Source organism: Saccostrea echinata, unplaced genomic scaffold (genome assembly GCF_033153115.1).
Source record: "Saccostrea echinata isolate AGI-Se365-2 ecotype Australia unplaced genomic scaffold, CSIRO_AGI_Sech_v1 ptg000045l, whole genome shotgun sequence".
In the NCBI taxonomy this organism is placed as follows: Eukaryota; Metazoa; Mollusca; class Bivalvia; order Ostreida; family Ostreidae; genus Saccostrea; species Saccostrea echinata.
In genome coordinates this window covers 3,504,809-3,531,285 of record NW_026889794.1, presented here as the reverse complement: position 1 = coordinate 3,531,285, position 26,477 = coordinate 3,504,809, and the positions used below count along the sequence as shown (strand labels likewise).

General features: G+C 32.9%; 3 protein-coding genes and 2 non-coding genes across 6 annotated transcripts; 4 read left to right on the top strand and 1 right to left on the bottom strand.

Moving 5' to 3' along the window:
* The first annotated feature begins 503 nt into the window (after window positions 1-503).
* Window positions 504-4,999, top strand: LOC133201641 (uncharacterized). The gene is made up of 9 exons (XM_061337429.1): window positions 504-998; window positions 1,334-1,652; window positions 1,788-1,898; window positions 2,147-2,347; window positions 3,401-3,640; window positions 3,836-4,209; window positions 4,302-4,363; window positions 4,602-4,662; window positions 4,773-4,999. Exons 1-9 carry the CDS (start codon window positions 504-506, stop codon window positions 4,899-4,901), a joined length of 1,992 nt encoding a protein of 663 aa, XP_061193413.1. The 3' UTR covers window positions 4,902-4,999.
* A 1,075-nt stretch (window positions 5,000-6,074) lies between these two features.
* LOC133201709 (dynein light chain Tctex-type 5-B-like) lies at window positions 6,075-9,570 on the bottom strand. 2 transcript variants are annotated; one of them, XM_061337500.1, is made up of 3 exons: window positions 9,437-9,570; window positions 8,095-8,130; window positions 6,075-7,036 (listed from the first exon to the last, which is right to left on the bottom strand). In XM_061337500.1, the coding sequence occupies exons 1-3, from the start codon at window positions 9,437-9,439 to the stop codon at window positions 6,410-6,412; spliced, it is 666 nt and encodes a 221-aa protein (XP_061193484.1). In that variant the 5' UTR covers window positions 9,440-9,570; the 3' UTR covers window positions 6,075-6,409. The 2 variants fall into 2 exon arrangements, with proteins under 2 accessions (XP_061193484.1, XP_061193485.1); XM_061337501.1 differs by lacking the exon at window positions 9,437-9,570 and adding an exon at window positions 8,222-8,271.
* Window positions 9,571-15,401: 5,831 nt separating this feature from the next.
* LOC133201568 (large ribosomal subunit protein uL13-like) lies at window positions 15,402-25,325 on the top strand. The gene is made up of 7 exons (XM_061337366.1): window positions 15,402-15,475; window positions 16,063-16,135; window positions 19,277-19,342; window positions 19,749-19,850; window positions 20,144-20,289; window positions 24,731-24,853; window positions 25,220-25,325. Exons 1-7 carry the CDS (start codon window positions 15,458-15,460, stop codon window positions 25,301-25,303), a joined length of 612 nt encoding a protein of 203 aa, XP_061193350.1. The 5' UTR covers window positions 15,402-15,457; the 3' UTR covers window positions 25,304-25,325.
* Window positions 16,567-16,645, top strand: LOC133201864 (small nucleolar RNA SNORD34). Its single transcript, XR_009723163.1, has one exon. It is a non-coding gene; the product is annotated as a small nucleolar RNA SNORD34 (small nucleolar RNA).
* On the top strand, window positions 19,124-19,200 carry LOC133201865 (small nucleolar RNA SNORD34). The gene has a single exon (XR_009723164.1). It is a non-coding gene; the product is annotated as a small nucleolar RNA SNORD34 (small nucleolar RNA).
* Window positions 25,326-26,477: the final 1,152 nt, after the last annotated feature.

The window sequence follows — 26,477 nt, the reverse complement described above, 5'->3', positions numbered from 1 at the left end:
CAATCCCTGCCACTTTATATGAAAACATTTTGCTCAAGAGAAAATTGTGGAGATATCTACTAAAATTTATTGATATAAATTCTCATATGAGATTTTTCGTATTGAAAGGAATGGTTAATTGTGTACTCAAATATTATTTCAACACTGATGTGGAAATTGAGAGATCATTATGCTCCAAATTTTAAAACCAGTTAAAGTTCAAAGTATCATCATATTTTCTGCAATTATATTAAAATATCAAAGCAAAGTGTTGACTAATTAAGTATGTATTTTTAGTAAACTGTAATTTACTAAATTCAAACTTTAGAAAAATATAGTAAATTTTTGATAGGGTTATATATACATGATTTGGATATTTTATAATATATTATATCAAAACATATGTTTACATGGATACATTAAAATTTTAATTTTTATCTTTTTTTCAGCCATGAATTTTAATTTATATCTCTCTTCAGCTATGAATAAACCAATTTAAGGAGGTAAAAATAGCTTAGAAAAATATGTTTGCAACAAAAGTACCGAAGAGTCCGTCTAGCCCTTCTTCTGATGCCACCACTGAGAAACAGGCACTGATAAATGGCATAACTGAAGACTCCAACAAATGGTTATTAGAAATACGACATGGTAGATCTAAAGGCAAGACACTGGATAGCCCGGAAGTCTCAAAAGCTTTAAAGAATCTAAATGACGGGATAGCATGCATCATGGTGGTAGGTTTGAAACTTTCAGAAAAATTCCAGCTCGGGAATAAACTTTGCGCTCAAGTCTGCTGTGAAGGGAATCTGTTAGACGACATGATTTCTTTTTGTCACAAAAATCGGAAAAAGCTTCCAAACATATCACAAGCAGAGTTGAATGTGTGGGGATTTTTCATGAACGGAACTATATTTTCCCCTGATATTTCTAAGAAGTTGTCAGCTGCCAAGGACCTTCTTATATACGCAAAGGATGTTTTAGATGTTCTATATGATTCGTACACAACCTCAAAGTTAAATGTAAGTGCTGTTATGTCCTGATTCTAGTGATCTGCTAGATTTTTTCTCTGCTTTGATATACTAGTACTTTTTCACCTATTTAAAAGTTATGATTTATGCATTACTGATATAATACCGAAATTAAAAGTAAACGTTTTCGGCACATGGGAGTACATCTTGAACAAATTTTTCATTTTTCAAATAAAATCTGCAATCTTAGGTTACAGATTTATTTAAAAACGTGTGAGATTAATAGGCTATTATTACATAGTTTATGTACTGGTAAAGAAATCAGAAACTGTATTTCAGTGAAATAAAAAACAAAATTGATCAGAATTTCATTAATTTTACACTAGAATTTTCAAAAGTCAGCAGTAGATTACATTAGTGCTACAACTCATAACATGTGCACCTTCTGTGACGTCACAACCACCAGTGTCCGGGCGGCAGGCTTCCTCCCCATCTACCTGAAATATCTAGAAAGTGACGTCGTAAAAAATGACTTTACAGTGAGTGTCCCCTTTTTGGCGGCGGCGAGTGACATCATGAATGAAAATGACGCAAGCATGGCGGGAAGTCGTGCTGATGTAGAATTTATGATGTGTGGGATAGAGGAATCCATTCAATGTAAATCAGGACAGTTCAATGGATGGTTTGCATTTGAACTAGCAAAAAGTAAGTGTAAATATGTACAAAGTGCCACGAACACATACATGTATGTTAATACAACACACGTATGTTTATTGATGTTTTGTCATTTGGTGAAGATAATTGGCAAATTGAAATCAAGAAAGGATTGGTTCATTTCAGTTATAGGAAATCTTGCAATATTTGATTCCAACAAGAAAATTTTAGTTGAGTACGGTGTATTACGACCGCTCAACAAACTAGCGAAACAAACAGAGGAAATAGAGCAACTCAGTGAGTACTTAATATTCAACTTCCTCAGGATTTCTGAACATTTTTCACTTTTTCTTTTGATTTTTTAACTTTATTGATTTTGCAATATTGATTGAAAAATCATAATCATGAATTTTGACAGTTCAGAGTTCAAGAAATTGTCATTTATTACATGTGAACAACGTACTAGACATGTGCTATGCATGTTTTCTACATACACAATGTACTAGACATGTGCTATGCATGTTTTCTACATTTCTGGTTAACAGCCGCAACAAAAACGTTGGCACATCTTGCGTTTGATGATGACAACAAGAAAACTTTTATATCGGATGAAAAGACAGACATAGTGACTACTCTGTTTAATCTGGCCAAGTCGTCCTCAATTCCCTCTGTCCGTGAATCAGCTAGAGGTGTGCTATGGACTTTATCGGAACAACTACATTCCTCAAAGAAATACGCAGAAATAGGTATATTCTACCTTTAGTCAAACATTCTTCGCACTCAAAAAATTTCGAAAAAAAAAAAAATCTTGCAACCACCAAATTTAACCCTCCTACATACTTTATTCATTTTTTCGTCTTTTTATTCATGATTTATATTTTTTTTTTATATGCAAGCCTCAACTATCTAAATATCTTACATGTACATGTACCTATATCCACTCAACTATTTTGACAGGTTAAGATCTACACAGAATACCGTTTTTTATTACATTTTCAACAGTGAAATACTGTGATCTATTCATTGAATTAAAGTGATATTCTCTCACAGTGTGAAAGGATACCAAAATGATATTCTCTCACAGTGTGAAAGGATATCAAAGTAAGTAAAAAATAATTTCTGGCCTGTCATAAGATAGAGATAGTAACTAATCATCTTGATAGAGCTAAAACTGCAAATTTCATCCCAAATATGTTGCTAAAATCCATGCTATGTAATGTTTTCAATCTCAAAGCTGGTAAGCTATGACGTCTCAACCTCTCATCTATGACGCCAAGCCTATGGCACTGTGTTAAGAAAAGACAGAGGCAAAGGGGAAATAAAAAAAATGTAATAAACAGAAAATTCAATGTTTTGTAGATGAATATGGAATTTATTTCACGAGTGAGACAGGATTTTTTGATATTTTCACGAGTGCGAAGCACGAGTGAAAATATCAAAAAATCCTGTCTCACTCGTGAAATAAATTCCATATTCATCTACAAAACATTGAATATCCTCTATATCATTAATGACAGCACTCGGTCGTGAATATTTTATGTAAAGTTAACAGTCACTCCTTAAATATGCACACGCATTTATTCATATGGCACCCCTTGTATGACCAGGGTTTTTCATTCTACAACAGTTTTTGTTTTCTTTATTCCCATTTAGTTCTTGAATTTATTTATTTTCTTCAATTATAGTACGTTTTACATTCAGACATATATAAGTGGATATCTTTTTATATAAAAAAATGAAAATTTTATAAGTTATATGAAATACTGATTGAATTGAACATTTTTTGCGTAATTTTTCAGCTGGTGAGTTCTTTCAGAAGAAATCAAAAGGTCACGTGATGATCAGTTATTCCCGAGAACAGCGCCCCCTACTGCTGAGAGTAAAAGATGAAATAACGAAAGCAGGGTTTACTGTGTGGATGGACATTGAACAAATGCGAGACAATGTGTACGATAGAATGGCAGAAGCCATTCAGAACGCCTCTGTTGTTTTGATTTCTATGTCCTATAGTTACCAAAGAAGTGAATACTGTAGAAGAGGTGAATGGAAAAGATTTCTTCTCAGTTTTTATCACTTTACTTCCAATGAATTATAAATGGTTTTAAAAAACTTAATTTTCATTTCCAAAAGTGCAGTCCAGCAGTACTCAAACATGATGAAGAATGATGTAAATAGAGAAAATAATCGAAGCAAATGTGTATAAACGTGCATTTTGTATTTTCTTTTTTATTCAGAGGCTGCATATGCATCATCGTTAAAAAAGGCGCGGATTCCACTGTTGGTGGATCCAGAATACGTAGCAGAGGGCTGGCTTGCTCTCATGACCGCTGGAGACTACCATTATGACTTCGTGAAAAAACCATTTGAAATGAAAACAGAGGAACTTATTCGAGAACTTGAAAGAAAATGTTTTAAAGATCAAGGAGATACAAAAGATGGAAGCAATAAGCAGGACATACCTCCCCAACAAACGCCAGTTGCTTCTTCCCATGGACAACCTAGCTACAGCCTTCCGCGGCCATCTTCCCACGGACAACCAACATATAGTATACCTCCGATAAAAGAAAGAGATCCAGTTCAAAACAAGAAAAGTGGGAAAAGATGGAAGGTAAAGCTTACCAAACGACAGAAATTTATTTCTTTGTTTATCATTGATACTTGTCTTTTCGTGACACTGTACACCGACTTACTACTTTGCAGAAATTTGCTAAACTAGACAAAGAACAAGTAATAACTTGGTTGGAAAAGCATCACTTACCCAGGTAATCATACTTTTATACCACTAAATATCGATGTTCCTAAGCCATTTCTCATGGAATACAGCAAACTACTATTTGCCGCATTTCTAACAGTATAATAGCTTGCTTATATTTAACATTCGTCACTATAGTTTGTATTTAAGTGTTTTGTAATTTAATCTTCAGAATATTTTAAGAATTCATTTACTAGTACACTATATATCAATGTTGTCTTCCATTCATTTTCTTCATATTCTTTCAGAGAAGTGTTTGAAAGTTACAGAGCCAAAGACATTGTATTTTTAGCGCAAATGAAGGAAGAGGTGCGTTAAGTTTTCAAAAGTAATCCTTAACTACATTAACTCTACTTAAAGCCTTAATTACTAATTTAAAAGCATATTATTTGCAGTACTTTCTTATTTCTTTATTACAGGCCCCAGAGGTCTTCTATAAACATGTGATGAAGATTTCAAAAACTAAAAACAAGATAGAGGCCCTGCAGTTAGCCGCCGATTTCACCAGAGCCCTGGAACATTTAAAGATCCCGGATGATGGAAAATAAATATCACACAGGATTCTAACTAATCTTATTTCATTGCTTTTCAATTAATGTATTATTTTCAAACACACTTCAAGCAGTAAAACAAGTATTTTCTAGTCTTTGCTTTTAAATTGTTGAATATAGGCAGTCTGGTTTTGCAATCTCCTTGCTAGTATCTCTGTCTGATCCCTCAAATATTAATCTTAGTCTGTGCATCCTTCTAATTATATAGTCCTTGTGTGTCACAAAACTGACAGGAAGCTGATCTATGATAAAAAAAAATAATAATAATCTACCCTTGCATCCCTCTCAAAAACCCTTTTAAGACAGACAAGTTTATGGTTCTGTGGTTCAGTCTCCAGGGTGGGGCTGTTTTGGACATGTACTGAAAGTGCATTATATATTATAAAATCTTCTTTACTGATAGACATAGCAAACAAATTGTTTGCATAGCTATTATGAGTACACAACCTTTCACCTTAATTGTGGAAATTCTTAACCCTTTAATCTACGGTTTAGGCCTTATGGTGGGGCTTTGTTGGAAAATATTGAAAACACTTAGCATCTTTAAAAGTTTTCTTTTTGTGGACATTTGCCTGAAAGCTAAAATGCAAGTACATGTATACACTTTCTCTCTATCAACATTGCGAAATCCATGGCCCCTGATCCGGCCAATGGCTTGGGCTGCAGCTGGCGTTGAACTACATCTACGTTGGGTCAAGTGTTCAGGCCCCAAGATGGGTTTAAGTTGCATGGTCATATATAAAAAAAATATATACTCAGCACTTCTGAAAGTCTTACTCATGGACACATAGCAGACTGACATAACAGTTGCATTATGTAGTACATGTAATAAATTAACCAATTAAAAGAGAACAACAAAGGAATTCAAACTAACAAAATCACCCAAGGTCATAACCTCCTTGTAGATGTAAAGGCAATAAATATGATATGTGGTAACTTCTGCAAGGTACTTCAGTGAATTATTCTTTTTTTTTGCGATTCTCTTGGGGGAAATTGTCATGTTGTAAATTTTGAATTTACTAGGGGGAGGTAAATGCAAAATTTTTAACATGATAACTCAAAATTTACAACATGATAAAATGATCATGAATTATCGCTTTGATAAAAGTCAAGGACATTCACTTTATAAAATTTGTAAAAAGAATAGGTTTAAGAGATAATTCCTACAAATTTCATTTCTTAAGTTTAATCTTATACATTTCTTGAAACATATTACAAATATTTAACTTGAACACACAAATTATTGATTGATTATTGTGTATTTCATCATACTAAGTCCTCTTTCAAGCAATCTAATTAAAATTAGATCTTCCATTCGATCCCCGATATTTTATTTGTGGAGGAACATATGTCCTCGCGACGTATAAAAAATCGGGGAGCGGATGGAAGATCTAAATAAATTTTAATTAGATTGTCTTTCAAGAAGCAATTAACAAACTTTTCACTCGAATATTCTGCAACTGCTTTAGTTTAAAATAAAAACAATGAATTTCATTAGTGATATATCATTCAAAATACACACAGTGCACAGTGACCACTGCACAGAGCGAAGCATTGCAGTAGGTCACTTGGCTAAAGTTATCTGTCGTGGCATCCCACAGACATCTACTGGCGGTCTGCATGCTCTGACTATCCTTTTGGCTGATGATGACGTTGCAGATAATCTTATAGCGTGGGAGTCCAAGATCTTTTACTTTGTTCTTTATTAAAATTGAGAGATCACACGCAAGCTTGCTACAGTTGGATGCCGAATATGTCTCCTTCTCCAAGAACTGATTTAATATGACCTTCACCATAATCTCAATCTTATTAGTGTTCACTGTTTTATCTTCATCCGGTTTCATTTTGTAGGTATTTTGGTATCTTACTTTCGGTTTGAAATCCTCTGGGTTGCTAACACTTAGTCTATATTTGCTCATTCTGCGTATTGAGAGGAAGGAATTAATGGAATTGGCCACCCCTTTAAATGTTGATCTTCGCCTGGTGGTTTTTTCCTGGGCCTTTGCATCTTTTACAGGGGCCGTGGCTTTTGAACCATCATCAGAGGACTTCGCTAGAGACACACGTCGTTGTTTCCAGCTCGCGAATACATCATCATCCTTCTCCTCGCTATTATCTCTATGGAACATTACCTTCAATCAGAAAACAAATTCTTAACGGTAAAAGTTTGCCAGGTGTTGTTTTTAACAATTTTTTCCCTCTATATTTGCTTTCAATCAACCTGTTTCCTTTTGAAAAGCGGAAGCCTGTACCAAAATTAATAAATGAATAATAAATAAGTAAATAAAATTAAATTATTTTTTTATTTCAAAAAATTAAAAATAAAAAAAACATTTAAAAAACGCACGTGTAATTAACATGATTAAGTTTTAAATCTCACTTAAATTCCCTTCTGGGATATTTAAGTCAATGTTATGTCAATTAAACCAAGGACATATATATTAGTATACGTCCCTGAACAGAATTAAGAGATTTAATTCACTCTACTGTATTTTTCATTAATTACTTAAACGTGGATTGCACAATATAAGTAAAATATATACGCTATTCGTTGGAGTTAATAGTTAATATTTGCATCCACTTTTCTCTTTTATTTATTATGAAAACTGCGATCGACACTTTAACGCCGCCAAACAAGACACCTGTGCATGCCGGATTCTTCAGCAGTGACCCTTTCACCAATAAACATACGCAACATTAAAATAATACAACATTGAAATATACTTATTTTCTTCTTTGCAATACTAAGCAATCTCATTATAATTGTAGCTAATTTAAATCGGAATCCCTCATGCTTGATTGGTAAGCACAAGGAAGTAACTATGTTTTCCGAATACTAGTATTCAAGTGCATAGTTTACGAGGTAGTTGGTCTTATATATATTAGGTACATCATTTAATATTATAGTAGTATCTTGTAATTTTAGCATATCTTATCTAAACGTTTAAACCAGAATGCTTTTAAAGGTACGCTAATTATGGAAATTTATAGGAGTATTTATTTATTTTTAATCAACTTGCTAGCACTTGTTTAAAGTAAAAGCGTATTTAGGTATTTCTAATATATTAAGCACCAATTTGATTAAATATTAATATAAAAATAAATAAGATCTTAAATTCTTCAGTAAATAAATATTATAAAATAAATAAACATTTCAGCGAAGTAATTGTTAAGTAACAATATTTCTCACCTTTGGGATGGTAGAGGAGGTATCTAAAGTCAAAGCCTGCAAGAAAAAAAGTAAAATCACCTTATTTCGTGTAAAAATAGAAAGCAATTTTAGGCTAAGTATATAGAAATTACATGCGAATATCAACCTTGGTATTATGCTATTTCAATCACAAAGCTTTGTTAATCGAGAGAGTGTCAGCTTATAATGTAGTTAGTTTACCGAAAAACTGATTCAGACCTGCTTTATCGTAATAAATAGAAAACCTAATAAATATTCTAGTTCATTCACACGAATATTTTCTGAATGTCTTTTTGTGGAAAAGGCGTTAAAAGGAGGAAATCGTTTTATTTAAAAGGACAATAGCAAAAAATGGCTGTACACCTCTGCGAGACTGAGCTTTATATTAACTGTGCCAGTTTTATATCCTTTGTGTAGCAAGAAAATTAAAATACATATGTATGAATCTATTGGTTAGGGTTTTACTTTTTACGTTAAATCTAAATAGATTTAAAATATAGCAGAGCAGACGTAAAACAATTTTATCTCGCCATGGTATTTGAAGACATATATATCAACAGTTATACTCTGATATGAATTACAAATACCATATGTACATGTATTTTTAAAGGAAGGGTACTAACGCATACTAGCAAATTGAGCTCGCCTGGTCCCTACAGCATCGAGTGGGTTTATCTGACCAAAGTTTAACCAGCATCTGCTTTTTTCAAATTTCTTATAAATTTATTTGCATTTGCTCCGTGACCAGAGAGCAGTATGGCATATTGATCCAAAGAAGTGCTTTCATTTTCTGTAGTGAAGAGGATTTCCAGAATGATCATATTACCAGTATATAATGTTTTTTAAAGCCATAATTTCAAACGTTCATCGTCGTTTTCACCACAAATCTTTATATATATATATATATATATATATATATATATATATATATATATATATATATATATATATATATATATATATATATAATTCTTATCGTCATATAGGCTAACGAATATAAAGTGTCTATGCCTCTCGTCACATTACCGCCATCTGCTCCTACCCGCAGAATTAACAACTGTTAATGTTTTCGTTTATCAATTCTATCTTCTCGAAAAGATTTATAGAGGTTCGTCGTGTAGTGCTTAAGCAAATTCACTGTACTGCCTCGATGAATTATTATATGATATATAATTATTGCAAACATAACCGCTTAGCATCTTCAATTCTATTGACCTGTCTTAATTGTATATATTTATTTTTCACTTTTTCTCCTCAAACATATAAGGTAGCTCAAAAAGAGATAGAAAAGCTTAATTTGTCAACTAGGTTTTAGTTTATAATAAAAGTTTCTTAAACTTACCATTGTTTATATATATATCCACAGCTATTTTATCCCAAAAGTGTTTATATGGGTATATCCCAAATCAATTATTCACCATTTGTAATTTTTTGTGTATTCAGCAGAGAATACGTCTAAAAACTAAACACTTTATTGTTTATCCACTGTAAGTTCGCTTGACTCCTCCGATGTATTTATTGTGGTGAACGTTGCTGGTAATTGATTATTAAGGACTGTTAGTAGAGCACGCTGTATATTTTTTAACGTATGTACACTTCACGTGTTATCAACAATGGCTAGTAATTAGGGGCCACTTGGAGAAAGGAGATTTATGTACAGATAAAGCACTAATCCAAAACCTAAGCCACGCGTCGTTAAATGTTTATTTACAATTCCGAGATTGCCACATCAATATGTACATTATATGCATGTCAAATGTCAATTATTGACAAAGAACTCAGAATGTTTTTTTACCTTCATAAATTAAATGAATATTACTATTTATTATAATTTAGATTCTTAATCCATCTTTAGTTCAACTCCATGTAGAAATTTGCCGTAAAGCTTTTATGTCAATGTTTACTCTCTCTTTAATTTTTTTTTTCAAAGTTAATTGGTTTTATTTTTATGGTATATTCATAATTATATTTTCATGGCTTTTGTTTACTTGCAGTTTCCAAGAAAACAAGAGCTATATAAGGAAATTCATGGTCACAATTAATGAAAAAGAAGTTTCCATGCAGAAATGTTTCAATGTACAGTGCAGTAGCTAAGTGCATATATAAATTTACATTCCACATTTATTTTGCTTAGAAAGTGTGTGAAATAACACGGACCGGGGAGGGGGGGGGTCAAAAGGTTAAAGTATGCATTTAATTTTGATTTCACAAACTTTTAACGCCGTGCAAGTGCAACATATAAGCGAAAATCAAAATTCACGCTCACATTGAACAGAATTGCAACGGCTCTTCCATTAATTGTAACTGACCCGAAGGATAATACTGAGGTTTTGATATACAAATCACATTTGTAGTCAACGGTAAAGAGTTGAAAAAATGTAAATATAAGCATTGAATCATTATTTTTATTTTAAGATGCAGTCTCATAACTGCAACGGTGTGTGCAAACAAACTGAGTAACGTGCGTTATGAAAATTTGTTTGCACACACCGTTGCAGTTATGAGACTACATCTTTAAAAAAAAAAATAATGATTCAATGCTTAAATGTGCGGGAATTGTATCATTATAAATCTTGTAAATAATTAAAAGTTGTTATTTTAAGTGTCCAAATTATTAAGAAAATTACACGTAAGTTATATCCAAATAAATTATTTAGACAGTACTAGTAAAAATAATTTACTTACAGATACGGACATGGTGGTGTGTCTCCTGTAACTTATATGTACTGTATATAGCTTTGTATGGAACAGAGTCCAATCTAGTTAAGACATTACAAAGCTTGTTTTATATCGTATCAGACCAACTGAAGATGTAATGTTACATGTCCATGTTGTTCTTTATACGACTTATTCAATGGATTAGGGATACTTAATCAGATTTTGTCACTATATATACAATGCTTATATTTGACTTTATTTGTAAATAACGCTCTCTCTCTCTCTCTCTCTCTCTCTCTCTCTCTCTCTCTCACCGAGAGGGAGATATTATGAGATTTTTTTTATAAACAGAGATTGTCCTTTATTCTTTTTAACGATATTTGATGATGTACCAGATACTGTTTTTCTAATAAATCATTTTAATTGTCAGAAGTAAAATTACTTGGCTATATAACAACATGTACACGTATTGAAATTTTTATTGATTATTCATTTATATGTCGATATGATCATATGATTAGAACAGGCGCGGATCCAGGAATAGAAGTTAGGGGCAGTGGGTCTGTGGGCCGCCTTGAGGCCCCCATTAGGTCCAGGGAGAAGCCCTGGTGGGGGCCCAGGGGGCATAGCCCATGGAAGCTTCTGGATTCTAGAGATTTTGTAGGGTAAAAATATTTAATGAGATCTACCGAGTAGGCATTTTTACATTTTCTCGACGAAACTATGCTTTACGCTAACTTTGACAATTTTAGAGGGCGCGCGCCAGATGCGTCCCCCCCTTAAATCTGCCACTGGATTAAAACATATTTTATTGTGATACACAAAAGAATTGGAAAGATGTTCTGAAAATTACAGGTTCCTCTCCTGGTGTAAGTAAAGTTAATACAGTTAATACAATAGTCTTGAAACTAACATTTACATGGTAAATAATATTGGTAAATGACATAAATAAATTGAAATATTAATCAATAATTAATTAATTAAGGTATGTCACTCGTGAAATTAGTTATATCAAGGATTTTTTGAGAAGTATATTTTAAATACGTACTCATATAGCATGACTCAATGGGGGGTCAGTGTGCATTCTACCGAGCTAGGGTACAATTCAGTTGACCTTTCTGCACTCAAATTGTAACTCTTTTGGTCAATCACTTTAATCTTTATCATATTTTATCAGATGTAATTTTGGCAATAAATATAATTTTATTTTACGTAAAATAGTTTGAATGATATTTATCATTGAACAAATCATGCAAATTAATGCGCATAAATTATTGTGTGACCTTTTTGCACTAAAAAAGTATCATATTTGGGGTATAAAATATCTAAATAAGCAATAAAATATTTTTTGTATCAAACTTTTTATGACTTAAGTGCTGATCTGTTGGAAGTATCGTGTTGTTTAAAATTATGAAAGAAAAAGTTGGGGTCAGTGATGTAAATTTTGAGATATTGGTCAAAATTTTCGATTTTCAGGCAAAAAACGGTGTAAATTTTATCTTGACTTCTTTAATATATCTTTATTTCTTGGCAAAGTCTGTTTAGTGAATGTGTAAAAATTATTCTAAAAATATAAATTAAGACCCATATTTAATATTCCTAGCATATCATAACGGGAAATTTTCTCTAAGTTAAAATATTTGGGGCTATAGTTCCAAAACATTAAATTTAACAAATGTGGAGATTTGAAGAATTTTCTTCTAAATATCCTTCCACCACAAGAAATGGTCCCTCATAAATCTTGCTTCTTTATGAATTTCTGAGCAGTTTTTTCATTGAATGTTGAATAATTTGCATTGTTTAATTTAAATATGTTATAAAAATTGAATTGTAATAAATAGTTTTGAAGTTAAGGGTTCTGACTGAACTTTTCTAAAAAGCTGACGAGTGACATACCTTAATGGTCACAAGTTCACAAATTTTCTAGGGACGATTTTACAGAAGGCAAGAGCCACTGCGTGCATTTTTGCCGAAGATTATGTATAGATGGGTACATAGAACAATTAAGGGTGTGACAAAAAAAAATCACAGAAATGACCATCAATTTGGCATTATTTAAAATTAATAATAATGTACATCTGTATTTTTATGAAATACCCCTTCTCCTCCCCTTTTCAGTCTTCCCTCGTACGAGTATATTGTTATTTTTCGAATGAACCTTTTCTTCATTTTGTGCTCTTTGAAAGGTTCTAATCGTTTTCAGCAAATAATTGTTACACGGTGAAAGGATAGTATTCATTACTTTTGAATCTTTATATAGATTAAAACAATATGCAATTAATTTATGTGATTTTATATTTATTTATTTGTTTGTTTATTTGTTTGTAGTTTCCTACACATAAAAAAATATTAGTGGTTTGGTATTAAACACCATGAGTTCTATAGAGCTCTTAGTCTCAAAATATTTAGTCTGAACACGCTTATATGCTCTACTTCATCAAAGAACATAGTGACCAAAGTAAGACTTATTAAAGTACACATAATATATCCTATAAACGACTATATTTTGAATACATTATAGGGATTATTACGGTAAATAAAATCGAATATGAAATGACTTACGGTTGGGTAAGAATTTACAATCGTCTGCTCGAGAAAATCTTAAATGAAGCTTGCTAAAAGGGCTTACAAAATAATTCGTTAAAGAGAAGTGTTAAAGCAACTTGAATCATACTGTTGATTAAAATTACAACTATTTATTAATTAATGTTGTATCACAACCAAAGTCTAGATCTGAAAGGAACGAACCATGCATTAATTCTCAATACTAAAAGTAAAATAAAAAGAAATATATTCACGGAATTATATATTTTATATCATAGTTTATTTAATTATATGGCCCACGTATACCTCTTACTTTGCTTTGCAAAAAAATGATGATTTTAACTTTGATCCCTGTGTACAAGAGAACCAGTATTTTCATCAAGAATATTCAAAATACCTCATTACCTCATATAAAAGGGGAAACCTGTAATTTTGTACATATACAAGCAGTATATGTACATATGTTTTTGTTTTGCCATTTATTTTCCCCAAAGTACCCTATACTCGTGTATTCGTAAGTGGTCGTTTTTTCCGGGGGTGGGGTGAGGGGTTCAAATCTTTGTCACAAGTAGAACCATGCAGACTGAATTTATATCTCATGTATTATACTTCTCTAATAACTAGTCGGTTACAATTATAATTTGTTCGGTAATAAGTATGTCAATAGAATCCAGCATGCAGTAGCAAATCGTGGAGATGGGGTTGGGGTGTGTGAAAATCCTCTTACAAAGATGGACCTATCTTATCCTCCCAGCATCCTTATATGTACTATAATTAAATGCAAGTAAAGCATGGACTAAAATTTTTAGGCACAAAGGGCAACACGAACCGTTATAGATAATGTGCGTTTCTACACCATATGTTGTTTATATGGAATTTTGGTGAAATATTTCTATGATGTCCCCAGGTACTCGTGGACAGGATTGTCCCTACCCCCTCCCATTTCAATATAAAAATATTTTTAGAGAGGTAAATGATTGATTATATGACTATTCACGATTCAGCATGACAATGGGGTTCATTTTTCAGAAAGGAAAATCAGTTTTTAACTGAGGAAAATAGATGATGCCAAGGGTAAAGTATTTTAAATATCCGATTATCCCAGATGGTACCTCGGTCAACGGCAGATCCAGGGTTCTTGAAAAGGGGACCCAACCTTTTGGGGATCGGGGGTGGGGGCCCAGGGCGAAGCCCCCGGAAGCTCTCAGGTTTTAGGAGTTTTATGGAACAGTTTTTTAAAAATTTATTTTAATTATGTTTTAATTATAATTAATTCAATATCCAACACCAAAAATTGGTTTATTAATCTTATGTATATATTTGGTCACAAAAGGGGGGTGGGGGGTGGGGGCTGCCCACTCTATAAATCCACCAGTGCCTCGATGTAAATTAACAAACCGGAGTTACTTACAGGTCTCTCTCTTAACTGATATGTATACGTGAAACTGCTGTGAATAGAAATCATGCGCGGATCTAGAGAGTGGGGGGGGGGGGGTCCGTAGCACTCCCCCTGGATATTGCAGAGTTATTATACATGTAATTTTTAAGCAAATAAAAATGACTTTGGACCCCCCTAGAAAATCGTGGACCCCACAACCACCACCAAGAAATAGGTTTTCTCATGTCTGGGAAATGGATTTTACTTTTTTTTTTTTTTTGCTTGTCAAGAAATTTCCGGGTTGGACTTTTTCTGGGACTGGCATGGACCCCCCCCCCCACCCCCACCCCGGGGGAAAATTTCTGGATCCGCGCCTGGAAATTGCATCTGTTTTCAAACAAAATCTATTTACGTGATTTTCAAACAGAAACATATAGAGGAGGTTGTCAGAGATTAGAAATAAGAAGAAAAATCAGAAAAAATATTACAAAAAATTATTTAAAACGTGGAGGGGGTGGGGCAATCCTGTGCTGATGTCAAGTAAAAACTTTAAATCCCCCCCCCCCCGCACACATTGTTTATGTAATATTAAAATACATTTTCTAAATAAGAATTAACTATGTGAATCTAAAATGATATACTTAAATAGTCGATGTTTATTTTTAATTAAAAAGCAAGTCAATATTTCCGGATTTCAGTTGACGCAGGTTTTTGCATTTACTATTTTCCGGTGTCCCTCTGTAACGGAACACGTGGAACCCCATTGCACTTCCTTTTTCAACCATGGGTCTTCTAGCGAAGGTAGTTGAAGAAGGGGGGTTATGTGTTTTATGTAAATTTTTAATACAATACACTTCTAAATTTCGATATTTTGAAATAAAACATTAAGCAATGAACAGATTAATCTTTCTGTCATGAAAATTACAGTCAAATAATTTAAATAGATGATAAATGAGCTTTCTTCGTTGACTGTTCAACATGGCAGCCTACTGTAGAAAACGTGGTTGCCGTGCTGTTTATTATTTATACAGCACAGAAATTTTAAATCGGAATAATTCAATCCCTAAAGCTAAATATTAAGTCCTGGTTTCCATAGATGCATTTCTTTTTATGAACTTGCGTCCTTCCAGAACCAGGAAAATCGACATTCTTTGATTGAAAACAATATGAACTAATCAACTATTCATATTGTGCTTATCAAAGTACAACTGTAAAAATTAATTCTGGTCACGTTGATGGCATCTTGATGCATTTATATTTATGACTACCTGGGTTAACTAGAATTTGATATAAACTTGGTATTGGATAAATCACATTGATCATATTACATCTTGCAGGTCTGACCCCAGTATGACAATAAATGAAAACTGATATTTGTTCTATTTCAGCCCTTGTTAATTGATGCCCGAGGGCATTTATTAGGAAGACTTGCAGCCATTGTGGCAAAGACCATTTTACAAGGTAATATTAGTATACCATTTATTTAATCTATATTAACCTGTGAATTAATATTTCAGTGAGTGGGGAAACAAATTGTCCCAGAAATAGGGAAGATACTTGAGGTGGTAATCTCAACTGAGATTCGGTTTAGCATGATAATTGTACTGATGTCTGTACACCAAATCTCTGAACAGATGTCATTGTCAATGTCTAGAAATTTACTTTCAACACCAGCCAGCGTTGGCTCCCATAATTTGATTTTTATGTTGTATATTAAAGCATTCCTTTAGTTTATTAATTCATTTAATTATTTTTTCAATATCTCTCTAAAAATTATTAACAAAATTATAAACAGGTAACTCTCAAGTAACAGTATGTACATGTTTTGCACACACACACACACACACCATTCAGTGCAACAACAAATATTCACAGAAGGAAATCATCCATGCAGATTTTGGTGATGATCAACTTTCTTACCTACATTGTATGAAAGAAAGATGTGATTAAATTTCACTGACTGAAAAATCTGCTGAAAGTGAAGCTTTTTTAACATGTTTTACTACAGTTTAATAAAATATGTATTTAAACAAGAACAGATATATGGGTTACCCCATATCCAAGATATTCGACTTTTAATTTATTCGAATTTTCATTATGCTCAGATGATTTCTAATTAAAAAAAAACTATTTACTGATAAAAGGTCAGAGATACTCAAGCTGTAGAATGTCAACTATACAATGGCCATAAATATCCTAAAATGACATAATATTTAAGCTACTGAGTTTCAACATCTTTTGTTGATTAAAATATGCATGTGTTAAGGAAACTGCATGTACATATATAACGTTACATGCGTGTAGTGACTTATTATCACAACGTTGCAGATGCCTAAAAAATAGTTTTAATTTCCCATAGAACATAGACTAAATATAATTAACCGTATAATTTTAAAGATGTATTTAACAGCTCACTCATTTTCAGGAATATTTTAATCCAGATAGCATGTTACAGGCCTGTAGCAACGTTTTCAAAGTGAAAAGGGGGGGGGGGGGCTCCGAAAAAATCCCGCGTACTATGGGCCTGTGCTACATGTGTACCATCTAACTTTCCAATGATAGAATCTTCTGTAAAAATTCGAAACAAGTCCAAGCAAAGATCAAAGATAGCCCAATTTTTTAAATAGCAAAACTATAGAACTATCAAGGATAGATTTTAATTTATTTTTTAATTTTGTGCTATTAAAGTACTATCACTCAAAGTATAGGCAGATGTTAAAGATGGGTCAACAAGAGTAATCAATGGACTCGTCTAGAGATGCATTGACGGCCGTTGTTAAACGCAAAGTAAAGCGCGAGATCGGTTGCGGCTGTGGAGCGTCACTGAACATTCCTTCGTCATAGAATAAAATCCGACATTTAACACTTTATATAGACTTTGAATATAGAGACGTTTTGAAGATAAACTACATTTTTGTTTCTAGAAATCTTTTTATTTACAAAAATAGTATATTTTCGTGTTTATAAACTGAGTAGATCAATGACCTAGCATTGTTTTAGATAACTCAGCCCCTCTAGCCCAGTCTAGGGCTTGAGTAAAAAACCTGCACTTGTTATGAAACTGGTGTATAGTTCTTCCTCATGTCCGTAGCAAATACTGATACCCATTCTACATGATCTAAGTGTCGCTAGCGAACGGTGCACATACCTGTGCTTGCAAGACCAAATAGACTAGGTTTACACACGTGCGAAGATCCTTTCCGACGAGCTCGGCAAATCACGTTGCTTTGCCGAGAAGTTACGATTGCAGGTGTTTAACAATAATATCCATTCCGTTATTTAAAAAAAAAGAGAAAAAACACACACACAGTTAATGATTAACATTCTCACTCAAAAGAAAATATACGGCAATTAACGAACAATAATCATGACAGGTATATAATTGGTGAAAAGATTTATCACTATCAATCGAAGGATGACCTATATATTTTCGTGAAAAAGACTGAGGAGGCAGAGAGCGTAGGAATATGAAAACTTTTTATTTCATTTTCTGGGGAAAAGTGATTTTCTTAAAATCTTTTTACGTTAATTTTGTTTTCTTTAACGAATTAAATATACATCATTATTCTTAACATTTGTTGTAATGTTGTATCTACTGATCATGAATGGAACTATTTTCTTCAGAGCAATTGTGTGAAGAGTACCTGACTTTAGTAATATATCTTGAATAGATAATATGCACTGATCGAATATATTAAAAAGGAAAAATATTTTTTTAAATGTAGGATATGAAAATATTTGATATTTGAAAGATTCTTTGAGAATTCTGAAATAGAGATAAGACTTGCAAATAAAGGAGACAGTTTCTTGTAAAGGAGTGGCTTTACCATTCACTAACGGGGCACTAAATAGCTTCCTATACCTATTTTTTTTTAAACTTGATGAGTGTCGGCTTCAGAGAATTATTAATCTTAATTTTCACTCAAGGTTAATCTTTTTAACCATTGTTTGATGATTGATGTTTAAAACTGTCCTTTTCGTACACTGCACAAAGTTTACTCTTCCCACAACAACTATCATATCTAATTAATTGTGCACATTTTGTTATTTATATAATGTTGAGCAATTAAGAGGTTATTCAAAGTCTGGTCAGGCATAGACCTTAAAATATTCAAGAGAATTTTTATGCCCCCCTTCGAAGAAGGGAGGGCATATTGCTTTGCTGCTGTCTATTGGTAGGTCGGTCAGTCTGTCTGTCGGTCCACCAATAGTTTCTGTTCATTTTCTTCGCAGAGGTTGCACATACTGAAATGAAATTTAGTATACAGATTTATCATAAGAATATCTAGGTCAAGTTCTGTTTTGGGTACGATCCAGCAATTTTTGACAGAGTTATGCCCCTTGGAATTAGGAAAATTTCAATATTTGGGGGGTAGGGGGCATAAGTGTTTCACAAACATGTCTTGTTAATGTTGATGTGCACCTTCTCATTAGGAAAAGTTGCATTGCAGATTTCAGTGATGATTTCATTTCTTACCTACATTGTCTGACAGATGTGATTAGAATTTCTGAAATCTGAAGAATCTGGTAAAAATTGAAGAAAGGTTAAGTTTGTGATGTTCTGTTGTGCATATTTATATTAATGTAAGTAATATTTTACAGGTCAAAGAGTCGTGGTTGTTAGATGTGAAGGAATCAACATCTCTGGAAACTTCTACAGGAACAAGTGTAGGTGGACATCAGAGTTTAATAAGGCTTTTTTGTTGGACAGCGCCTATATACATTCATTCTAGAATTTTGTATTGGAAGGGTTGTTTCTTTTGCATTCTGAAATATCTTATTAAATCAAATAACTGTAGTAAAAAAGATGCATTAAAAAGTCATTAACTTTCAGAATCTTGATTGCTGAAAGACTAACACAGTACTCAGTTTAAATCCATTTACAAAGTTAATTGAACCAATACATTTAGGTAGAAATAAAAAAAAAAAATATCTAAAGTTTTGCAGAAAGTATGACAATTTTAATTGAAACTTAAATAGACCTGAAATTAGAAAAATAACACCATATTCATACATTTGTTAAATGTTGCTTTTCTTAGCTTTCACACATGTTATGTTCCTTATATTTTAACAGTAAAGGTCTTGAAATACCTACGATTACGTTGCAATGTTAAGCCAACAAGAGGACCTTTCCACTTCAGGGCTCCCAGTAAAATGTTCTACAAGGCTGTTAGAGGTATGTCTAAGTAATGCTGTACATGATAGAATGAATGATATTAAAACAATCCATTTCGTGTGAAAGTTTAACATGGTTTTTGTTTAAACTGGACTGATATGATGAGAAAACCTTACCTACACTGATGTAATCCACTGAAGTAAAATAAATTCTGATCAGTTCAATAAACCAAAACAGTGTAAAGAATCCAACCCCCCAAAAAACTGAGATGAAATCATTATACTGTTAGGTATTGGGTGATTTTGTTTTGTCTGAGTGATATGAAGGAGTTAATTAATACAGCTGTGTTGTAGGTATGGTCCCTCACAAGACAAGCCGTGGTGCAGAGGCTTTGGAGCGCCTGAAGGTGTTTGAAGGAATCCCACCCCCATACGATAAACAAAAGAGGATGGTGGTTCCCTCAGCACTAAGAGCAAACAGGCTTAATCAGTCAAGAAAGGTTAGTCACACGGGAACAAAAAGAAAGCTTACTTAGCCTTTGTCTAAAAAAACATGAGAATGGTTTGGGTTTACACTTTGGATAAATGAAGAATTCTGAGGTATTACTATTGGGGTCACAAGATCAAGGGGCCTTTGGCCTGTCTGTTGAAGTGCTCAGCTTGAATATTTTTAGAATATATGAGAATGAATTCTGGTGATAGGGGTTTGGATGGGATTTTATGAAGAGTTCAGCTAGGGTTCTTTTAGGAATCGAAGGGCATATCTAACTGTAAATGATTTTGTTTAATGCAAGAATATGTTGGCTACAATTTGCTAAACATTTTGGCTACAATTTTCTAGAAGTTCACAAAGACAGGACTAAATTTGTGTGAGGATATGTGTAACATTTACATATGGAAAGAACACTCAAGTACCATGCAAACAATTAGTTTTTCCAACATTTTGATTCTCAAGACACTCCCTTTTAGAAGTGCAAATTCTAAAAATCAGTGTGAATTCTAAAGTCTTATTCACCAAGGATAACAGAATTGTACGCAGTTGTACTTTTGGAGAACAATTTTTTTAAATGTACGAGACCTGTTGATGATGATTTACATAATCACCGAATAATTTGATATGTAAAGTATATGTAACCAGAACATGTACCACCAGCTGAAACAGGTCTAATACAGCAACTTCATTGCTATACAGCAACTTCATTGTTATACAGCAACTTCATTGTTATACAGCAACTTCAAATACTCTAGAAATCAGACTGTGTATGATAGTGTCATTATTTAGTTCAATGTGACTGTAATTTACATCTGCGGAGGAAATGGATAGATGTCAAAATTGGATTTTGTTCATTGTTTTTGATAAAGTAAGCTGATGGATACCCTCTCAGTATAGCTGATGTAATATAGAAATTCTATCATGTTTGGTTTGAGATTTTGGCATATTATGATCAGTGCTCAAGTCACACTATTAAGTTGTTAAATGGCGACCCAAATTTTTTTTTTGGTCACCGTTTTAGAATATCTGGTCGCCATCAACAGATACTTCACTCGCCATGGTGAAAACATTTTGTGAATAACACATTTAGTATATGATAAAAGCAAAGAACAAACACTCGTATATGTACATGTATAATGTGTCTTTTAAATCAAAGATTACTTGATTATCACTGTGACTAAACAATTTGCTAGGATGAAGGAACCACTTATGAAATAATATTGTTATTACAAAGAACCACCTGAATGGTAGTACACAGAAGAACACAAGTGATTTTATCCTAGAATTAAACTTAAATCCAATGAAATTGCCACAAGTTTGACTGATGTGTGTGCATCAGGAGGAAACTTTGAGATAGGCCTTTGTCAATTAGTTTTTCCAACATTTTGATTCTCAAGTCACTCACTTTTCAGAAGTGAAAAATCTAGACATCAGTGTGAATTCTAAAGTCTTTTTCACCAAAGATAACAGAATTGTATGCAGTTGTACTTTTGGAGAACAAATTTTTTAAATGTAGGAGACCTGTTGATGATGATTTACATAATCACCGAATAATTTGATATGTAAAGTATATGTAACCAGAACATGTACCACCAGCTGAAACAGGTCTAATACAGCAACTTCATTGTTATACAGCAACTTCATTCTTATACAGCAACTTCAAATACTCTAGAAATCAGACTGTGTATGATAGTGTCATTATTTACTTCAATGCGACTGTAATTTAGTATGCTGGTTGATACCCTTTCAGTATTGTTGATGTAATATAGAAATTCTGGTATTATGTTTGGTTTGAGATTTTGGCATACCATGATGAAGAAAATTAGTTTGTGAAGGAAAAAGGTACAAAATTTTATCCATTTGAAGTGAATTTTCTTTTTATATTCACTAAACTATTCACGAATATTAATGTGCTGTGATCTGTGTTGAAAAAGAGGAGCATCTGGATGCATGATCTAAGGAAAGGCATTTCTCATCTTACTCTCTACCTCCCCCCCCCCCCATACCCTCTCCCTCTCTTTCTGTAGATCAGTTACCTCCTCCACTCTACTTTTTTTTGGCAGATAAGTGTCTTAAACTTGAAGGCACATTTCAAAGTTATGCTTTCCTCAGTGGAAAGACATAGTAGCTTTATTTCAAGTTGGATGTTTTACCTTGTCTACTTGTGTTGAATGATGACAGTTTAAGGTTAGAGTCCCTGACAACAAGATGTAACATAACTTGTTGAGTGACGATTTTTTTATCACCTGACAACACAATATGGATCATAGTAGACAAGTGTTAACAATTTCATAGTCTGTCCCTTGTCAATATAGAACTTAATTTCCTATATGTTTGTCGAGCATTGTAATTCTGCATGGCAGTGTAATTCCAGAATAAGGTACTTTGGTTGCAAATGTAACGTGATTTTTGAGAACTGAGAGACAGCCAACCAATTCCAATTTTTTTGCAGAAAACACTTTAACAGAACGCAATGAACAATCCTTTAAAGTTTAAAAAGTTTGGCAGAGCAGTTACTTAGAAAAATGAAATTTAGAAAAATGCATATTTCTTCTATTTCCATGGAAATGGTGGCCATTTTGAAAATTTCGTATGTAAATGGCACATCTAGTGTTGGTATTTATCATTTGTGTGAAGTTTAAGATTCTCCCAACCATGTGCGAGAACATTCTGAAGACATAATTTTAGGTCTAGTAATAACAGTATACCACCCTACTTCATTGGGGATGACATATTTTAATACGATGTGCAAATTAAATAGTACCCTTTACTAGTTTCATTTAAAAGAGTATCAAATTAGTATGGGTCAGTAACTCTTTGAGAGGGCTAGCAAAATTTGCTTGGGCTAGTGGATACAAAAACTTTTCATTGATGACTGGAGAGAGCCTACAAAATTGAATCTTTTTGCAGATAAAATATAAGGGTCAGATCAAGACGATGAAATTTTAAAACATAGATTTGAGAGAAAGGAGTGTTTTCTTTCTGTTGTAAGAGTTATGTCCCTTCACATTTCCTTTCCTTTCTTTCTTAATTATGAAATACTTTGATGACCTGTTTCTAATTATTTACATAATCACACTTGCTTGATATATAAAGTACATGTAACTAGAACATGTACCACCATCTGAAACAGGTCCAATTCTGTCACTAATGATACTGTAAAAGTGACGTCTATATAATTTTATGATTTTAACATGTATACTGGTGGAACCTTTTCTCTGAAGTTGAATGAATAAAAATGTCCTTCTCTTTTAGGATAGGATTAGATCTAAGTTGATTTGAGTGATATGGTGCATTGGTATAAATTTTTCCTATTGATACCACTAAATAGTGTTGTTCTTTGACTTCCCCAATAATGATGAAGGAATTAGAACAGAAGTAGCCAGATTTAGATACCATATTTCTCAATTGCCTGTTAAAATTGGCTTTTAATTTGTGAATCAACCAGTGTTACCAAGATGGTCACATGTTTTAAAAAGGAAAAAAAAACCACTTGTAGTCATGTTTATTAACCCAAACCACAGCTTGGATCGTTTTAATCCAACTCTCTAGGGGATATAAAAAATAAAGATACGAAACTCCTCAAGTAGGGTACCCACTTTTGCCAATGAAATACTTGTAAATCAATTCATTTACAATTATACTTTTTATTCTAATTCATATCACACATATAAACAATCTATATTACTACCAAAGTTCATTCCAAAATTCTGTAAAGAAAAAATAGGTCAATTCTGGAATTGATTTCAGCATATCTTGGGAAGTATGCAAAGTTTCAAAATGAAATTCAGTAGTGATGTAGTTTGTTTATATGTGAAGAGATATGGATAGAAAGTGTCATTTTAAATAATATGATATATTACTATTTTATTGGCAAAATTAGGTTCCCTAAAGCAATCAAAAGCCTGTGACCCAAAGAGGCAGGGTTAATATATATATGTTTCTATAGGATGTGTAGTATTCACCTGAACAGCACCCCCACGAATAGAAGAGAATATTTTGCATTCTAGGAGTTGGAAAGATTTTTTTTTATTACTGGAATAACCCTTACTTGTATATCCTAATCAAGCAGTGGAAATAGCCTATCTGAGATGCTGTACATTATTTCTAAGTATGATAGCAAACTTAGCCATAATTTTTTTTGTCTGCTTGTGTTGAATGATGACAGTTTTAGGTTAGAGTCCCTGACAACAAGATCTAACATAACTTGTTGAGTGACGATTTTTTTATCACCTGACAACACAATGCAGATGGTCAACCAATTAGCTAAAGCTAAACTTGGAAATAAGTAAAATGTTCAAATAATTTGTATTTATGTATGGTACTAAAAAATAGAAGGAAACTTAGTAATTTGGAATGTTATCTGTGCGTAGTAAGATTTTCTTTAATTTTCATTTGTCTACAACTGCTTTTCATTTGGTTAACTTTCTGTTGTTTATTTTCTCCAGTACTGTGATTTAAACAGACTGGCACATGAGGTTGGCTGGAAATACCAGAAGGTCATCTCTACACTGGAAACCAAGAGGAAGGTCAAATCCAAGAACCACTTTGAAAGGAAGAAGTTCTTGTTGGTAAGTCTTCCATAGGTTCACTGACCAGTGTCCGAATCCTGGCCTTGTTTATATGAAGGCGAGAAATGTCAATGTAACTTATCAATGGAGGTCTTGCTGGGACCTTTCCAAGATCCAGTATATTTTATAAAAACTTCTTAAAAAATATGTTCATTGTTTTACAGATTTCTTTGGTAGGAATGTTACTTATAGTGCCTTAATGGAATCTGTCGTTGATGATTTACTTTAATCACCGAATCTGACACTGTCTTATGATTCACTGTGATATCACTCATGTACCACCAACTGAGACAGATTTACAGATATAGGTGTATTTTTTTACTCAATTTAGACCATGCTGATGCCTTTTCGGTGGTGTCTTTTCAGGCTCTCAGAGAAAAAGCCAAACAGAATGCTGCAAAGAAGATTGCTCCATACCAGAAAGTTATTGAAGGTTATGGATTTAACTAAATAAAGACGATGTTGAATGTAATCATTGTTCTGTTGTGAAGGTTATTGAGTGCAGTGGAAAGGGACACTTTTGTTTTGATAATGAAAGAGTTGGTAAAGAAAAAGGCTTTCATTATGGCTTAAATTAAAACTATAACTTACAGTGAAAAAATAAATGTCACTCATATGATGCTGATTGCAAAAAAAATGAAGAGCAAGACCAACATTTTTTTGAAGGCTAAATAATTGGAGATCTATTTACAATGTAGTTTAAATAACCATTATATTGCAAGCATCGGGTTTTGTGTCTATAGAATGGACATGAAAATCCCTTGGCTTGCTGCGATGTATTTAACGTGAATGACAAAAAGAAAAACTTATTACTTTTAGTTTGTTTCATCTAGTCCAATAACAGGAGGGTTGAGCATACTAAAATAAGGGGGGGGGGGGATTGAAATTTTCCATAGAAAAAATGGGATAGAAGGGGGAAGCGGATTTGTACAACAACTGCCCTTTTCACAAAAAATCTTACTACTAAGATTAAAATTTGACAACTCTGCAATTTTTTGTTCTATAAAGATATTAATTTTTTCTTTAAATATTATTTACAATGTTATCTAATTAAATAGAAATATAAGATTTTTGGTGATCTACTACAGGTAAGATACTTCTCAGAAAATGCGAAAATATTTATTTCAGTCGTAAGATTTTTTGTGAAAAAGGCAAAAGGCTTGTGGTATTTTACAATGGAACTTTTTTTTATGATCTTTTTGTCAGAGGCATCTGTGATGACCTTCTGGGTATTCCAGTGTGCATTTAGACTGTGCCTATAAATGTATATTTTGCGGCACCTTTAAACTTAGGTATATCATCCCAAATACACGAACGTTATTTCACAAGGTTTTCGAATACACCAAGAAATGAATTTGTTAGTCTTCTGAAAAGTAAATTTTTGCACAGGTCAATGTTAGTACTGCAGGAGTTCTTGCCTTGGACACGTGTTGAAAAATGAATTAGATGCGGTAGACTTATAACTTATAACTGGCACACGTTGGCGGTACTCGTACTCGTTTTCTTTCAAAATTACTACTGACAGGAAAGGATTTCAAAATAATGCTTGAATAAAAATTCTTTACGTGTACTATACAGTTGAACTTCAGTATCTCGAACATATATCTCGAATACCATGAATATG

Excerpts from the sequence above, each read along its gene's own strand:
- LOC133201641 (XM_061337429.1), top strand. The coding sequence starts at position 504 with ATGTTTGCAACAAAAGTACCGAAGAGTCCGTCTAGCCCTTCTTCTGAT. Across the intron at positions 2,348-3,400 it reads AAAGAAATACGCAGAAATAG|CTGGTGAGTTCTTTCAGAAG; the intron begins GTATATTCTACC and ends GTAATTTTTCAG. Across the intron at positions 3,641-3,835 it reads AAGTGAATACTGTAGAAGAG|AGGCTGCATATGCATCATCG; the intron begins GTGAATGGAAAA and ends TTTTTTATTCAG.
- LOC133201709 (XM_061337500.1), bottom strand. Across the intron at positions 7,037-8,094 it reads CCTCCTCTACCATCCCAAAG|GTAATGTTCCATAGAGATAA; the intron begins GTGAGAAATATT and ends TTCTGATTGAAG.
- LOC133201568 (XM_061337366.1), top strand. Across the intron at positions 16,136-19,276 it reads GGCAAAGACCATTTTACAAG|GTCAAAGAGTCGTGGTTGTT; the intron begins GTAATATTAGTA and ends AATATTTTACAG. Across the intron at positions 19,343-19,748 it reads AAACTTCTACAGGAACAAGT|TAAAGGTCTTGAAATACCTA; the intron begins GTAGGTGGACAT and ends ATATTTTAACAG.